General features: G+C 36.8%; 1 protein-coding gene across 2 annotated transcripts in view; it reads right to left on the bottom strand.

Moving 5' to 3' along the window:
* The window catches only part of cntnap5a (contactin associated protein family member 5a), a 64281-nt gene extending 54983 nt beyond the window's left edge, over nt 1–9298 (bottom strand). For both annotated transcript variants that reach the window (XM_058786907.1, XM_058786909.1), the window contains exon 1: nt 9213–9298. In XM_058786907.1, the coding sequence (XP_058642890.1) occupies nt 9213–9294 (82 nt within the window). In that variant the 5' untranslated portion in view covers nt 9295–9298. The remainder of the gene's footprint in view (nt 1–9212) is intronic.
* Between the last annotated feature and the right edge of the window lie 5792 nt (nt 9299–15090).

Here is a 15090-nt window from a genome sequence, read left to right as displayed (position 1 = left end):
CACTGCTCATAATTAAAGGCAGCCAGACCGACCCATTATTTTACACGAGAGGATTTTTTTTTTTTTACATACATGGATAGGTTGAACGCTCCCAAATTCCCATGTACAATACAATATATTACAAAAAGAAAAGCTTTTTAACATCTTTTGTGCAATTTTTCATCTGTAATTGGATATAAAGTGAACTTCATAAGACAATGAATAATTGTTTTCCATGGAATATGCCCAGGGGCATCATGCACCTACTTTTTTTGAGGGGGCTTCAGTGACAGATCTGGCACTTCTGCCTGAGAGTCATGATAGTGTAGAACTGTAATTTTAAAGTGTGCATGGGGGTTGGATTCAAATCCTGATATAATATACATTATTATAATGAACTGAACTTGACTGCTTTTGATCGTCCTGCATTTTCATCTAGGAATGCATAGATGCAAGATGACTTTTTTTGTGTTTCATGAGAAAAATCCAACCCCAAATGAATAGAACTATTTTAACTTTTGGTAACACTTTTATTTTACTGTGTCCTTGTTACACATTACATGCACTTACTATTATATAACAATAAATTATGCATAATTACATGCAAGTAAGCTTAAGACAAACCCTAACCATACAGTGATTACATGTAGTTAATTAATATTACTCAGTACTTGTATGATTACACTGTAACAATGACACCTTAAAATAATGTGCAACCTAACCTTTTACTGTAATACTTACTGCAAGGTCTTGAGATCCAATTATATACTTTTCAATTATGAACCGTATTAAAAACATACATTACCATTTTTATTGCTGCTATTCCAGATATAAAGAACATTATAAGTCCTGCATCAGTTCAGTCTTTGACATATTCAATAGCTTACAAAAACAAATTAATTTAAGCCCTTAGCATTGGACATCGCAAGGCTAAACTGCACCTTATCTCTGCATTTGGAAACACATTTTGTAAATTTCTCTGCGGTCTTTAATGTGCCTCACCTGCAGCACAGATTCACAAGTGCGAGTGTGACATTTAAATTGATATATAATATATAATGCTAAAAATATTCAGTTATCTTGTCAGATTATGTTATGTTTTGTAACATTTTGGATAGATTCCCCTAACTACCCACACACAAAATCTTAGCATGAATCACATAAGCTAAATTACATATTTTGGCTTCAAAACTGCAAAATTCACCAAAAGGCAACATCTTTGGGTCACTATTAATTTTGCACCTACAATAATTGTGGAACTTAATTATCAAATGTGGAAATCTTTATTTTTTGTCTTTTGGAAGTTGCATTTGAAATCCATTTGGATCAAAAATCTGTGGGGGTGCATCAGTTTGAATAGGCATGATGCCTCTGAATATGCCTGGTCTTACTGTGATAATCTCAGGATAGTTCATTACTAAACGAAATGTCTTCGACTGGACTTTCTCGGCTTGTCAGATGGCCCATTTTTTTGGTTGTAGATGAACATAATGTCCAACATTGCTAACTAAATTAAAACATGGTATTTTCGTAACTTGAATAGATTTTGATGAACGTCTCTTGTCATTTTCCCCACTTTCCTCTGCCACGAGACATGTTTCGTGTTAGCTACTCTGCCAGCTATCATTTTTCAGCATTATTGGTCAGCATTTCCTCCTAATAGCTTTTGAACATCTGTTATTTCGTGGCCTCTGCATGCGCGGAGCTGTACGGGAGATTGGCATCACTCGGTCCCTAATTAGGCAGCCTGCACTTCACCAAAACAAACATTGCTCTACAAAGAGATCTGACTCAATAATGCCAACAAATTGCTTTCTGTCTCCCAGCAAAAAAGATTTCTGCTTCTCGCCTCTACCTGTGCCAGAACAAAATCAGATGTCTCAGGTAGGTGTGCTGTGTTTGGAATCTAAGAGAAAAGATGATTACAAATTATAACTCTGTTATAATGCAGAACATGATGAAATGGATGTTGAAAAGATGGATTTTTGAAATGGAGCTGATGGTTTTGGCATATGAGATTAAATGAGTATACTGACATGCTTCTAAAGATGCTCTGAAGAGAAATGAATGGAACGAGGAGGCTTGCAACACAGAAAGATCAAGTAGCTCAAGGATACGTGGCAGATTTCAATACGGTCTTCTGTTATGAAGCATGAACCCTTTTTTGATGGCAAGATCAGACTTTTTCTTCAACAAACACTTAGCATGAAAACCTAGCAATGAAAATAACAGCTAGAAGGCAACATCAAGCATCATAGAAAAGACACACAGCAGCATGTAGAAGAGACATGAACCACTGACCAAAGATCATGATGGTAAAAATCTGTAGTAAAAATGTCGCCAATGGCATACAATGCCAACCTGACCATTTTTGAAGAAGTGGTTGATGGACCTATATATCATATTTAGTCGAATGTCATTTAGACAGTGTTGGTCAATGGCTAAGTGACTTCATTCCACAGCTGCCATTGATTCCTACATTTTCTAGTCTGAAATAGTGAGTCTTGACACCGGTCCCGGGGCTAGACCATCGTTAACCTGTTATGTTGGACAGAGTGAGGAAATGCCTGAGGTTATTGTCCTGTGAGCTTCTGGTTAATATCACATCAGGGGAAGCGTGTCTGCTGTTACAGGACAATGACAGTTGGGCTGCTTCCATCCCATCAGCCCAGATGGTGGGGCACATGCTTTGCCCCCAGCTGGCTTATGGAAATGTCACAAGGTTGGCCAGCATTTGGTTCATGATGGGATAAGAAATGCAGGAAAGTATGTTTTACTTTTGCTGATGCTTTGCTTTCAATCTCTGTGTTTCAGTGAGAGCCTTGAAGGGACACGCTATCACAGTTTAAGAACTTCAGAGTAACACACTGTGGATTCCAGGATGGAGTGAGGTTTTAACAGGGAGAGGTTAAATAATTTGGAGTGGGACACGGGATGCTCTTCTTTTCAAAAAAGTTCCAAAGTTTCAAAGGATGTTTTGGTAATCTTAACAATAAGAAGAACGCTCTTTGATGTGGTGTTAGGATAAAACTCCCTCCCTAATTTTTTTTTTTTTTTTTTTAACACCCTCATCAGGTTCATGAAGTGAAAAGAAAAAGAAAAAAAAAGACTTTTGAAAATCATCCCACTGGGCATTTGGTGCAGAGAAAGAGATCAAGAGAGAGCAGCACTGAAGTGGCATATGCTAAACACTTTAGATATTGCATAAGCACAGTGTTTAAAACAACAGCATCTCTCTCTCTCCAAACACCCACATGGAGTTACAACACATTTATATCATAATTCAAAATAATCACTTAAAGTGAGTATAATAACACACAATTAATTACATACACTGCTGTTTAAAAATTTGAGGTAAGTTTTTTTGTTTGTTTGTTTGTTTTAATGAATATTTCTATTCTGCAAGGATGTATTACATTTATCAAATTAAGTGTCAATAAAAGGCATTTAAAATTCAAAAGGTTTCTACTTAAATGCTGTTCTTTTCAACTTTCTATTTATCCAAGAATCCTGAAAAAAGGTATTATGGTTTCCACACATACACACACACACAAAAGGCATCACAACTGTTTTTAACATAAGAAATGTTTCTTAAGCACCAAATCTGCATATTAGAATAATTTCTGAAGGACCATGTGATACTTAAAACTGGAGTAACACAGAAAGAAATTATATGAACGGTAGTATATGAAATATTTATCAAGACATCAAAGACAAAAAATGTGTACTGTTGGTGTGCTTCCATGTGAATGTTGGTGTGCATACCTATAATGTGAGCCATTTTGGATAAAAGTGTCTGTCAAACACATAAATATAATTGTATCACATGCATTCTGATGGACTAAAATGAAATGGAAAGGACCATGAGAGCACCGGTTTAAGCTTCAAGAAAGAACAACATTAAAACTGGTATGTGGTTGGAAAAAAACAACCCTATTTTTGGGGTTGGGGGTTTAAAATATTCAGAGGAAAGCTTCAGGATTAACATTCAGATGGAGCCACTGTTGTATTACATTTCTGTTCTATTCTTATAGTGCTGCAGAGGCACTATAAAAAATAAAAATAAAAATTCAAATGAAATACTATCTAACTTTACTCTGACAAGTTATAGTACATACTCATGTCTACATGTCTTATCTGCATATGAATCACATTTTAAATGGAGAGGAATATTGAATGCACACGAACGAAGGTTGATTGCATGCATTATCATGGCTGATATAATCCAAGAACATTTACTAGAGTGTAGACTGCATGAAGATTTGAGATACATAATTAATACTGAGAGCTCACTAGAGACAAATAATGGATGAAAGAATAGAGAACGCAAGATGTAAAGCAAATGCAAACCACCATTTAATGTGCATTCCTCATGAATTATTTTCAAATAAATGAAACTAGACCAGCAACAGTGTCATCCTGCCAATAGCTCGAGTAAAGCCTGTGCGCAAGAGCCTCATTCATTTAGGACTGATCATTTTCCAGATTCTATCATCAAACGATATCAGATGAAAGCAAACAAGTAATGAAAGGCCACAGTCGTGTTCTAGTTCCTTGTTTGGGCTCATCTCAAACTGACAATTCACACAATTTTCAAAGCATCACTCTAAAAGTGTTTCTATCATATTAAAGTAACTATTTCAAACTTTACATTTAAGTAAGATTTTGCACTACATGGCCTCAATTAATTCGACTTGATTGAATCTAAGAATAAACATATAAAATAACATTTGACCTTCTTTTTCTTTCCTGGCATTATTTAAACATATTGTTTAACTTACTAATGCAGTAAACATTTGAGGAAAAAAACAAATAAATAATTTTGTCTCTCATGAGCCATATTTTGAAAAGAACAAGAGAGCAGGCTCTGATCTAACTCCCGAGAAACTATTTGTTATATATTTATGTGTGTTTACACTGAGGGAAGAAGAGGTAGAGGAACAGCATGATGGATTATTACACAGAGAACAAAAGTAGAGCCATATGTGTGCTAGTAACTGCAACTGAATTGTAATATCTGCAAGAGCAATTCATTCTTGTACCAAAAAAGCCACGCACGTTGAAAAGATTCATGATCCAAAAATGTTGCTCTTCTAATCATAACAAATGAGTGAATGAGACAGCATACGTTTTACAGCGACTCTTATATAACTGGCTGAGCGTCCAATATGCTGACCACAAGCCGCCTAAGAGGTCATAGCTCCACCGGATACAGCTTATCTCAGATCAGTGAAAGATAATAGATGCATGATCTACAATAAGGCGGTCTACAAAAATCTACTCTATGGTTTAGGCGTAGGAGAACCAATAAGGCTGTTGTTATTGTCTAAAATCAGGCAATAATTGCAGACAGAGCACATGTGTGTCAATGTCAGCGTTTCAGGACAAACCCAGGTTAATGAAAATGTGTCTTCATACGACTGAAAACCGAATATCCACAGAATCTGCTGACTATCCACTAACCTGCAGTACAAAAAACTGTCAGACCTAGTTTGTCAGCATCAGAAATTCAGCAAAATCTGTTTCATTCTGTTCCGTGTATCTCCCTCTGCAGATGTGAGGCAGGGGATTCGGTGATTTAGGCTGAATAAAGCCTTGATTAATCAATATTTTCATGCTCTGACGCCCACACAGCATAAATCAGCATGGAGATGAAGTCAAGTTAACAATATGGACAACACTGTCAATGCTCTTCAGCGCCTCTAGCCTTTCAAGGTGATTTATATTATGCACTGTAGTCTTAATGGCATTCTCTCCATTTTCCCTTTTATCACTTTCCAAGGTGTTTCAGTGCAAATGATTCATTTTTCATGTACATTAAAACAGAAGCTGTTTGTGCATTAATATTTGAAAGAAAATGTGAATTGGTCATGTCTCACCTACTGTAACTTTAGTGCCAAACTATTATACTGCAAACAGAAAAAAAATAATAATAATTTTCTAAAGATTTCCTCCCCCTCGATGCCCACAGGAAATCTGGTCAGCTCCACAGGAGAGCTCCCTTAAAAAGCCTCTCGCGTTTGACCTCATAAGAAAGTTGAAATAAATGACTCTATCATGCTAATGCCCGACAAGGCTCTGCTCTCCCCCACTGAGAGGGGAGTTGTATTTAGAATGTTAAATCAGTCCTCCTGTACCACAACAGCACTCTGACATGCGTTCAAACTGAATAAATATCGGTGTCCTGTTTGGGTCAATGCACACGTTTTGCACTTCAAACTCGAAGTTAAACTTCAAAGACAGAAATCTGGAAAGAACTTTTAGCTTCAGGCAATTATAGATGGATTGATTGACAACGCAGTATGATTCAGTTTATATTCATGCTTACAAAAACAACAGCATATACACTTTAACTTTCGGCATTAAGTGAAAATTCACCCGATTTTCTCAAATCTATGCATTTTTTTTTTTTTTTTTTTTTATTTAATCTGTAATCCAAATGTCATAATTTATGGTAATGTATGCCAGATGTCTCCTGTCACTGAGTCCATTTAAACTCCGCCCCTTCTGCCCCCACCCAATCAACAAGTCACCAGCTTAAAATTTTCTCTTGCAATCATCTATTTCACTTGATAATCAAAATACTGAAAAATAAATGTCACTGTTTCATTGAGACTTTAATGAAATATTACAGATTTAATACATTTCAACCCGGAATAGACCTTTAAAAATAAATAGATTCTTTGATAGGGTGTATAGTGTGGATACATGAAGAACTTAAAAATCTTTAAACTACAGGCGCTTGACATCCATGGCTCCAAAAAACATCCATCCAACATTTCCATGGCACCACATGTTCTTCACACAAAGTTCTTTAAAGAACAGTTTACTGAACTGACTGGGAATCTTTGGGGTATTTAAAATAGAGCCTTTATTTTTAATAGTGTATGAAAGCTTTCTATTGCACAAAAGTTTTTTTTTTTTTTTTTTTTTTTTTGTAGCAGAAAAGGGTTATAAGATTGGGAAAAGGTTTGCCACACTATGATCTGTCATGGACCCTTTCTGGAACCACTTATTTTTATGAGAGTAAAAGCCAATACATGGCAGCAAGTGCTGTAATGTCTGGTTTCACTGTCCTTGAAAGGGTTATTTGACTATTCTTCTCACAAACTGTCCAGCTGGTGTGAAATTCTGCACAGTATGTTCTAGAGATTCCGAGATATCTTAAACTTGCATGCAAGTCTCTCACATATTCAGAAACATGCTTTACAGACTGTGCAAATCAACAATTCTCTATGACTTGAATCAATCATTCTACATCTCTAATTTGATTTATTTTTAGAATAAAAAGTGCTGGACATTTTTAAGACAATCATGTCCACAGACAATGTCAGAAAACACTGAGCCCCTGGGTCCTGACTCACTGTTTGCCCTAGCCAGTGGAAACAAGGCTTTCATCTTGTGTCATGTTGGGACCCTCCAATGTCCCAGTGGTCACAGTAAAAGGGATGTAGTTGTTCTTCCAGGGACACCAGATCTGAAAGGACATCCCCTTGTTATCCCTCTTTGAGAGCAGAGCCAGAGGCTCCTAGGAGAGAGAGCAGCAACCATTATCTCTGTTACCTGACACAGATGACAAGGGCATGATGGATCTCCAGCTTTATTCTGGTACCCCTGTGGTAAATATGAGAATATCTTTTTGCATGTCCTCAGTGAGGATTCACTTCATCTGATCCCGATCCACAAAGCACATCTCATGCAGAGCACAACCATCAATGACTAAGGAAGCTTTTGTTTCGTATCAGGTAATGATGCAAACTGACTCGGAACACATAGAAATGACAGATGTCCAGTGAAACCTACAGATACTTCCCGTTGCACAGTGTTTCTCATCTGTTTCTCAATAATACAGAAAATGGAGGGGGAAATGTTCTGTGCCACCCTGATTCACACAATTATAGCTGAGAAGGCACCGACTAAGAATGCTTTAGACACACAAGCTTCATACAGAGAAATGACAATCTGTATGACAGCAATGAAAAGATAATGAAGTGTGTTGGAATGACAATAGAAATTAAAAGCTTAAATCAGACATTTTGGCACACATGACTATAGATACAACATTAAAATAATATCGAGGAGACCAGAGGGCAACGCCATCGGTTTAACTGATTAGAAATGTGCTACAGATCATAAGACCACCACTCTCTTCAAAACAATTTTGAGGTAAGAAAGAATAATTTCATGGCAGGTATATATTTTAATGCAAGATCACGCCATTGCATAATGAATGTTTAATGACAGGCATGGTGTCATTTTAATCAGCAGGTTCCTTTTTTTTTTTGCATTTAATGACACACAGATTAAAATAACTAGAAATATTTCTGAGCAGATGGGGAAGATTGAACACTTTTTGATGTACTTTTACCCGAAGCACAAAAATCAAAACAAAATAGGACAGTATCTGAACATTTGTGATTAACACACTCCCATACACACTTATGTATTTTGAACTATTTTTCTATATTTGTTTACAATTTTACTTGCTCTTCTGATTTAAAATGTTTTCTATAAAATGGTTACAATAAAATGAGGCTGATAATAGGGAATGACTAATAATTTGAACTTTTATTGAATTAATATCTGAATTATTGAAATAACAATCATTTGAACAAGTGACTTAATTTCCTTCCTTCCATTATTAATTACAGCATTCCTATGCATAGATTTTAACAACTCGTTCTGCACCTGCTATTAATTTAGACAGTTAAGTGATAAGTAGCGTAGATCTATAAACTATTTGGTATCAGACACTTGTGCGACTATTATATTAAAGTTTATAGACACACACACACACACACACACACACAAATGAGTTAACAGACGTTGAAACAAAATGTTACAACATCGCCCTGTCTCCAATACACATTTAGTCGAGAAAGCATATTAGCCTCAATAACTGCTTATTAAGCCTCAATTTCCGTGATACAGCGGTCGAATATGAAATGTGAAATCTCTCACACCTGCTCCACTATCTTTCAGAAGACGCTTATGAGAAGATACGTATCGTGATACGAGATATGCACCAGTCATTCATTGTACATTGATACGGGTTCATCAGATCCTGTAAAAGTTCACATTAGTAGGAATCGTCTTTAAATCCCCTGCACTCTTTCAATAAATGAATTGATTTCATAGTGTTTAGCATCTGTATGAAAATAATAGGTCTAATAAAAGAAAACACAAGTCAACTTTTAATACAACGTTGAACGGCACTGCATGCAGGTACTTACAGTGACTGGCGCACATTGCCGAGCTGAGAACGGAGAGCAGCGTCAAACTGACAGCAAAAGCCCGTGACTTTGGCAACTGCATGTTGTCCAGGTTTCCCGATGGCAGTATATCCTAAATGCGAATGAAAATGAATGTATTTCCAATACGATTCGCGCGTCTCTCTGTTCTCGTGAGTATTTCAGTGGCTCGTGCCTCTCTATCCTGACATCAGTAAGCAGCAGAAAGAAGCTCTTAAAGACACCCACAGCTCCCCAAACGCCGTCATCGTCATCCCTCTAACGCGCGCACACACACACTTACACACCGCGCTCCCTCCTTTACCACGCGTACCTCATTTTCCAAAACAAACACTGGTTGAGCGCCAAATGCATCAGAAGCCAGTCCCATATGACATATAAATTTGTTTTGGAGGAATATAGGCGAAGGATGTGGAAAACTGTATGTGGCATATTCATCAGGGCATAGTGATTTCATCAGCGGATTGTGAGCCGACAGGCTTTCAGCACCATGGACAGCTCCATCAGGACACTGCCTGCCTGCTAGAGATGTTTGAGAACATGGTAGCTGGTTTCCAGCTGGTCTAAGATGGTCAAAGCTGGTCATTAGTTGGCTGACAAGCATGTTCAAGCTTGAACATCATAAAGGACCAGCTAATGACATGGCTAGACATCCACATTCGCAGATGCTTTTATCCAAATGTTTACAAAAGACCAGCTAAGACCACTTAAGGTCTAACTATCTTAGACCAGCTAGAAACCATATTCCATGTTCCTACACAAAGCTACCAGCTTAATGAATTCTGATTGATACAGATAACCAAACAGCAGCGAGTTAATTAAGCTTAGTAAATGTATCATTACTTTACAGTTGACATTTTTCCAGGTGGTTTATAAAGCATGGAGGAAAGACTGCTGAAGGCTGTGTGCTGGACATTTTAACATTTTAAATACAGTTAATATTTAACAACCTTTCTCAGTTATGTGTAATTATAGGAATAGTCATAGTAACAATCAGTCAATAACAAACCCTGATTTCCAGTATGGAAGGACAGTCTTTTATCATTTAAACTGTGATGAAGTTGACCATCAGCGTCACTGACCACTCATAACTCTGAATAAAGATGGATGTTCTGCATTTTTTCCAAAGTGTTTGCTGTCATGTGCTCCTATCTTTTCAGTTAGTGTATGCAGACCATTTATTTATTAATATGTTTTCCTTAGGCTGGTGGTGGTAAACACTTTTGGGTCTCATCCATCCTACTTTACTAGACAGCTGGTGACACCCATAGGCTTGAAATGGGATGACAACACCTGCCCACTGACTCAGTCAACTGCTGCTCCATTTCCCTTAGTGAGGACAAAATGATTCACATGGAAAGGATCAACAGGAAGTGGTGTAAAAATCAATGAATTATGTTCAAATTATGTGAATCAATACATAAAAACTTTTGTTTAGTACCTGATATTAAAGTACCAACCTTTAACAAAACCAGCTTTTTTGAAGTGAAGCATGCTTAAAGAGCAACACTTCATGCCACAATCTAAATTCAAGAACAGATGTTTGTGTCAGTGACATGTATCAGTCTGGAAAGGATTATAAAGCCATTTCTAAGGCTTTGGGACTCCAGCAAACCACGGTCAGAGCCATTATCCACAAATGGAGAAAACTTGGAACAGTGGTGAACCTTCCCAGGCAACGACGACTCATCCAGGAGGTCATAAAAGAACCCAGAACAACATCCAAAGAACTGCAGGCCTCACTTGCCTCAATTAAGGTCAGTGTTCATGATTCAACAATAAGAAAGAGACTGGGCAAAAACAGTATACATGGGAGAGTTCCAAGGTAAAAGTCACTGCTGACCAAAAAGAACACAAAGGTTCGTCTCACATTTGCCAGAAAATATCTTGATTATCCCCAAGACTTTTGGGCAAATATTCTGTGGACTGATGAGACAAAAGTTGAACTTTTTGGAAGGTGTGTGTCCTGTTACATCTGGCGTAAAACCAACACAGCATTTCATAAAAAGAACATCATACCAACAGTCAAACATGGTGGTGGTAGTGTGATGGTCTGAGGCTGCTTTGCAGCTTCAGGACCTGGATGACTTGCCATAATTGATGGAACCATGAATTCTGCACTCTGTCAGAAAATCCTGAAGGAGAATGTCCGGCCATCAGTTTGTGACATCAAGCTCAAGCGCACTTGGGTTATGCATCAGGACAATGATCTCAAACACACCAGCAAGACCACCTCTGAATGGCTCAAGAAAAACAAAATTAAGGTTTTGGAGTGGCCAAATCAAAGTCTGGACTTAAATCCGATTGAGATGCTGTGGCATGACATTAATCAGTCCATTCATGCTCGAAATCCGTCCAATGTGGCTGAATTAAAACAATTCTGCAAAGAAGAGTGAGCCAAAATTTCTCCACAGCACTGACTCATTGCCAGTTATCACGAACGCTTGATTGCAGTTATTGCTGCAAAAGGTTATTAGATTTAGGGGGAAATTACTTTTTCACGTAGTGCCAGGCAGGTTTGTACAGCTTTTTTCCCTTAATAAATTAAACCATTATTTCAAAACTGCATTTTGTATTTACTCGGGTTATCTTTGTGTAATACAAAAATTTGTTTGATGATCTGAATCATTCAAGTGTGACAAATATGCAAAAAAAAACAGGAAGGGGGAAAAAACTTTCACACCACTGTATACTTAAATACATTGTAAGTTGGTTTGGGGAAAAAAGTGTCTGCATTGCTTTTTAATCTTTATTTCATATTTAGTCCCACCTGCTCAAATCATGCTAAATGCATCACTGGCCAGATCAACAGCAGGTGGGTTAAACAACCTTAACCTAACCCAGTGACCGTGAGTAAATCACCACAGGTGTGCAAGATTCTTGTTCAATACAGTGTCAACTCATTGCTCATACTCATGAGAATAAAATGTGGACAGCTCAATGAAAACACAAAGGCACTGCAATGGAAGTTCAAAGCTGGTGGTAGACAGTTGGATGATAAGTGTGTTTGTGCAACAGTCAGATTGCTTAATGTTGCGGTCAGGACTCATCTCCCACTGGGAAGAGTGATAAGCATGTTATCGCATAAGAGAGTACAAACAGGCTTCACAAGGGACAGAATGCAGTGACAATGACATTAATATTTAAAGTTTGACCCTCTCAGTTTAGATGTCCATTTTCTCATGGGACAAAACATGAAAGATCTGCATTGTGAAGCATTCAGGAAGAAGTGAAGTCCCCAGCACTTCAATATCTCCTTATCAATAATTTATTATCCAAACACTATGCTTGATGATATCAGATCATGCATTTAGAACGTATTGCTCATGAAGCGGTTTGTTTAAGAAAATTCATGACCACTCATGTTTTTTTCCCCTTGCAGTTTGCAATGAATTGATCTTATTCATGAGCTGTAACAGTTTTTTTCTATATTTGCACTACTTCATGTTACATGGATCAATACTAAATGCTTTGTCGAGCATCAATTGTGTGCAATAAATATGCTTGTGGTCTAATTAGTGCAAAAAGATTCACGATTTCACTGCCACAAAGATACTAGAATTACGCACTTTATATCTGATCACCATATGAGGACTTTTCAACCGTGCATGCTAGTTCCTGTTTTCTTCTGCAGTGGTTGTGATGGAAATAGATTTTCAGTGTGACAAGAGTCTCTAGAGAATGCATTGCTGAAGTTATTGTTTAATAGACTGTCCAATTATAGAATCATTATACACTATTTAATTAATATTTATTAAAAATAACCTATGTGCAAAACCACTTTAGCAAGTATAAGTTGTCTTGAGCTTCAATGTATTTATTCATGTGCAAAATATAAAAAAAAAAAAAATGATTCATGTGCCCTGCCTTCTACTGACGGCACTATTTCCACCATCTGCATAAATGCATTCAGTTCTCATTTATCTAGCAGCTCAACAGACTCTCTCTTAAGGTCTTACCCTGAGCTTTTTCTTGTCGGATGTCAAGTTATGAGTCTGTACTGAATCGCTATTAAATTACAAGGCCATTTTTGACACTTTCTTTCAGCCATACAAATCCGATTCTGGTTAAACATCGCCTTCCTAAAGATGGAGAACCATGAAAAATTTATTATTTATTGTAAAGTCTCAAAGATTGCAGGATGTTAAATATTTCAAGATCTGTTATATTGCTCTCAGAAACGGATACAATCTCACCACAATGAAGAATATGACTGCTTAAGGCTGTCTACTAATCCAATCTGATGTCCAATAATCTTGAGCTCTTGGGTACTTTCCATATGGTCTTTATTCCTGGAAATACAGAATTCAGAGGTTGAGATTCTGGTGTGACAGATGTAATTCAAATGGTGTACTATGGCTCAGAATTATGCATTAAAAAAAAGCTTCCATTTCTGCACGGAACTGAATAAATTCTACAGTGTCGACTATATATACATTTACCGATCATCCAGAGCACTTTGCGATATTGTCAAACCAACATTTGATTCATATACTCTTTTATTTGCCAAAGTCAAAAGAGTCGAACTCTGAGGTGTTGAGTTACCACTAGACCACAAAGTTCTTCTTGTAAGCAGATCTGTAGTGAAATGGAAAGATTCTCCTGAAATCATCTCTGGTAACCGTTGCAAGGGACGGGTTTTGTCTGCTCTGGTCTCCTTCATTCTCGGCACAATGTCAGACACGAGTTGCTTCATTACTCACACCTCTCCAGACGAGTCTTCACCTTCACTGGCCCTGTCAGCACTGAGTCAGGTATGTGTGAGCCTCTGAACTACAGACATTACTCCAAAGAGAACATTTCCTTCATGAGACAGCTGCCTGTGTCTATCTGCTTTTAAAGAGTGAGCATTTGTAACAGAGTGTTTCAGGTCTTAGAATCTGTTTTGTTTATTTAGAAATTTATATGTAAAAGAATTCGTTCTTAAGAAAAACTACACAAAATCTGTATTCAAACCTGCTATCTTTACATTTCCACCATTAGGGAACCTAAAGTTAGATACATTTATTTTGGGCACCATGATCTGAAACGTCCCACACACCTTTAAAAAGTGTCCTCTCCTGCTTAAATGAGTCACAGTGTTGATTCTAAATAAAATATTTCTAGCATATTCATTTTAAATGTAAAACTTAAACTTATAAAATAACCTAAATTAACAACAAAAAATAATAAATAAGTTTAAGTTGTGAAATAAATTAATTGAAATGATGACTAAAAGTGAAATAAAAAAATAAAGCTACATAATAAATAAGGTTGAAATATTAAAAAAACACTACTGAAAATGAAAAAAGCACAAAATTACTAAAACTAAAATGAAAGCTTAAAGTATGAAAATAGAAGCAAATATTAATAAATACTATATTAAATAATACTAAATCACTGATTTAAACATTTAAGATAAACCATTTCTCAATTTTTTAAGTTATTATTATTATTATCATTGTTGTTGTTGTTGAATTTAATGTAGTATTGCAATCATATTTCCATATGTTAATGATGAAGAAGAAAAAAAAACAGATCTTTTGCCTGTAATTACTTTAATCACAATTCACCTGCAGGCTCTTGTGCACTAGATTGTAGTCCATCTGGCACTGTTTGTTGCACTAATGGACATATATTCACACTATACACTAAACAAACTGAATCCATTAGGAGAGGATGAGTTTGTTGACTAACGTAATCCAGTCATTCTTCACTTGTGGCTCTAGGTTAAAAAAAGAGGAGAGAAATCAAACTCTCACTGGCAAAATTCAGGCAAGGACTCATCAGTTTGATTTATAGCAACTCCAGTGACACTCATCATTTCTGTAATAGCAGTTACTGACAGATAGCATCACACGAGATGGCCGGTGTCAGGGTG

The sequence above is a fragment of the Onychostoma macrolepis genome, chromosome 09, assembly GCF_012432095.1.
Source record: "Onychostoma macrolepis isolate SWU-2019 chromosome 09, ASM1243209v1, whole genome shotgun sequence".
In the NCBI taxonomy this organism is placed as follows: Eukaryota; Metazoa; Chordata; class Actinopteri; order Cypriniformes; family Cyprinidae; genus Onychostoma; species Onychostoma macrolepis.
Note: the sequence above shows the minus strand (reverse complement) of the source record. Positions and strands in the feature narration are given on the sequence as shown.